This window comes from Labrus bergylta, chromosome 23 (genome assembly GCF_963930695.1).
Source record: "Labrus bergylta chromosome 23, fLabBer1.1, whole genome shotgun sequence".
NCBI lineage: Eukaryota > Metazoa > Chordata > Actinopteri > Labriformes > Labridae > Labrus > Labrus bergylta.
In genome coordinates, this window is record NC_089217.1 from 378,145 (window position 1) to 380,328 (window position 2,184).

Genomic DNA, 2,184 nt, shown 5'->3' on the forward strand with positions numbered 1-2,184 from the left:
TTAAAAGGGCTCTAAAAAGCTTTTTAACAAAGCCTTCTGCTTGTGCTTTTAGTTTCCTTAGATGTTTAGTTGATTAAATTTGTTTTTATTAAAGTTTTTTTTTTCTGAGATTTTTTTTGCAAAAATGTAAAGAGCGTTACAAATTACATTTATTATTATTATTATTATTATTATTATTATTAATAATAATAATTCAGATGCACCCAGTGTCTTAAAAAATGCTGACAAGAGATTAATTCTCAGAAACAAAAAAATATATTTTCATCTAAATATTATTTATAATTTGTTTAAATGTTGTAAAGGTTAAATCATAAAGTCCTCCTTCATCTGAAGATTACATTAGAATTGATTTTTTCTTCCATATCAAATTAAGATTTAAACTATTTTGTATTTGACATTCCGTTAAAATGTGAACCGGATGTGACGTCCCTGCTCGGCGCTCTCCTCTCCTGCCTGGCCGTTAACTCTGTGTTCGATTACTCCTGACTGTGTTCCGGTGTGTCGTCGCTGTGTTTATCTGCTCTGTTACGTTACTGCTACGTTTAGTGACCGGCTAACCGGAAACAACAAACCGACTGCTGGAGAGATAAACGAGCCCAGCAGGAAGCATGTCGACCGCGCTGGAGAGCTACATCAACCGTATCCTGATGCTAACAGGCTAACCGGCTAACTGCCCGTCTGAATGAATGAATGAATGCTAGTTAGCTTAGCATCCAAGCTAGCAGCGAAGTGTGTGAATGTATCGATGTTTCTTTCTCTGTTTTGTAGTTTTTTTAAAGTTCTTAATTTCTGTTTGATCTTTATCAATTTATTCTCCTGATTTAATCCGTTTATTCTCCGAAAAGTGTTTTTACCCCTAACTGAGGTTCAGGAACTGTGGCCATCGTGACGTCAGACGGAAGGATGATAGTGGTGTGTGTGTGTGTGTGTGTGTGTGTGTGTGTGTGTGTGTGTGTGTGTGTGTGTGTGTGTGTGTGTGTGTGTGTGTGTGTGTGTGTGTGTGTGTGTGTGTGTGTGTGTGTGTGTGTGTGTGTGTGTGTGTGTGTGTGTGTGTGTGTGTGTGTGTGTGTGTGTGTGTGTGTGTGTGTGTGTGTGTGTGTGTGTGTGTGTGTGTGTGTGTGTGTGTGTGTGTGTGTGTGTATAAACGCGTGTTGATGTGTGTGTGTGTGTATAAACGCGTGTTGATGTGTGTGTGTGTGTATAAACGCGTGTTGATGTGTGTGTGTGTGTATAAACGCGTGTTGATGTGTGTGTGTGTGTATAAACGCGTGTTGGTGTGTGTGTGTGTATAAACGCGTGTTGATGTGTGTGTGTGTGTATAAACGCGTGTTGATGTGTGTGTGTGTGTGTGTGTGTGTGTATAAACGCATGTTGATGTGTGTGTGTGTGTATAAACGCGTGTTGATGTGTGTGTGTGTGTGTGTGTGTTTTCAGGGCACGCTGAAGGGCTTCGATCAGACCATCAACCTGATTCTGGATGAGAGTCACGAGCGAGTGTTCAGCTCCAGTCAGGGCGTGGAGCAGGTGGTGCTGGGACTCTACATCGTCAGAGGAGACAACGTGTGAGTGACCTTTGACCTTTAATAAAACACACAGAGACAAAACCTAAGAGTCTCTCTGTGTCTGTACCTTTAAATATGTAAATGGTCTGTGTGTGACCACACCCCCTCTCTGTGTCTGTACCTTTAAATATGTAAATGGTCTGTGTGTGACCACACCCCCTCTCTGTGTCTGTACCTTTAAATATGTAAATAGGCTGTGTGTGACCACACCCCCTCTCTGTGTCTGTACTTTAAATATGTAAATCAGCGATGTGACCACGCCCCCTCTCTGTCTGTACTTTAAATATGTAAATCAGCTATGTGATCACGCCCCTCTCAGCAGCGGTACCTTTAAATATGTAAATGAGCTGTGTCTGACCACGCCCCCTCTCTGGAAGGGCTTGGGTGTACTCGGTCTTTCTCGCTCCATGTCCTATTGTTTACGGTGAGAAGGCAGACTCAGAGGGCAGAACAAACACCTAGCTGTGGGAGTGTCACCCACCTGGGGGAGGGGCTACTGCCCTTTGTGATGTCATGAAGGGAAAATCTCCAAACGGCCTGTTTGAGCACACATTTTCTGAAAAGTGGAGCAGAAAGAAGACAGAGAGGATGGACTTTTCTCATCATTGGGGGGTTTGTAGAC

General features: G+C 42.5%; 1 protein-coding gene across 1 annotated transcript in view; it reads left to right on the forward strand.

Annotated features, from left to right (window-relative positions):
* The first annotated feature begins 461 nt into the window (after window positions 1–461).
* lsm8 (LSM8 homolog, U6 small nuclear RNA associated) overlaps window positions 462–2,184 on the forward strand; it is a 2,157-nt gene continuing 434 nt past the window's right edge. The window contains exons 1-3 of the mRNA XM_065951261.1: window positions 462–639; window positions 872–912; window positions 1,435–1,562. Coding sequence (XP_065807333.1) covers window positions 609–639; window positions 872–912; window positions 1,435–1,562 — 200 coding nt within the window. The 5' untranslated portion in view covers window positions 462–608. The remainder of the gene's footprint in view (window positions 640–871; window positions 913–1,434; window positions 1,563–2,184) is intronic.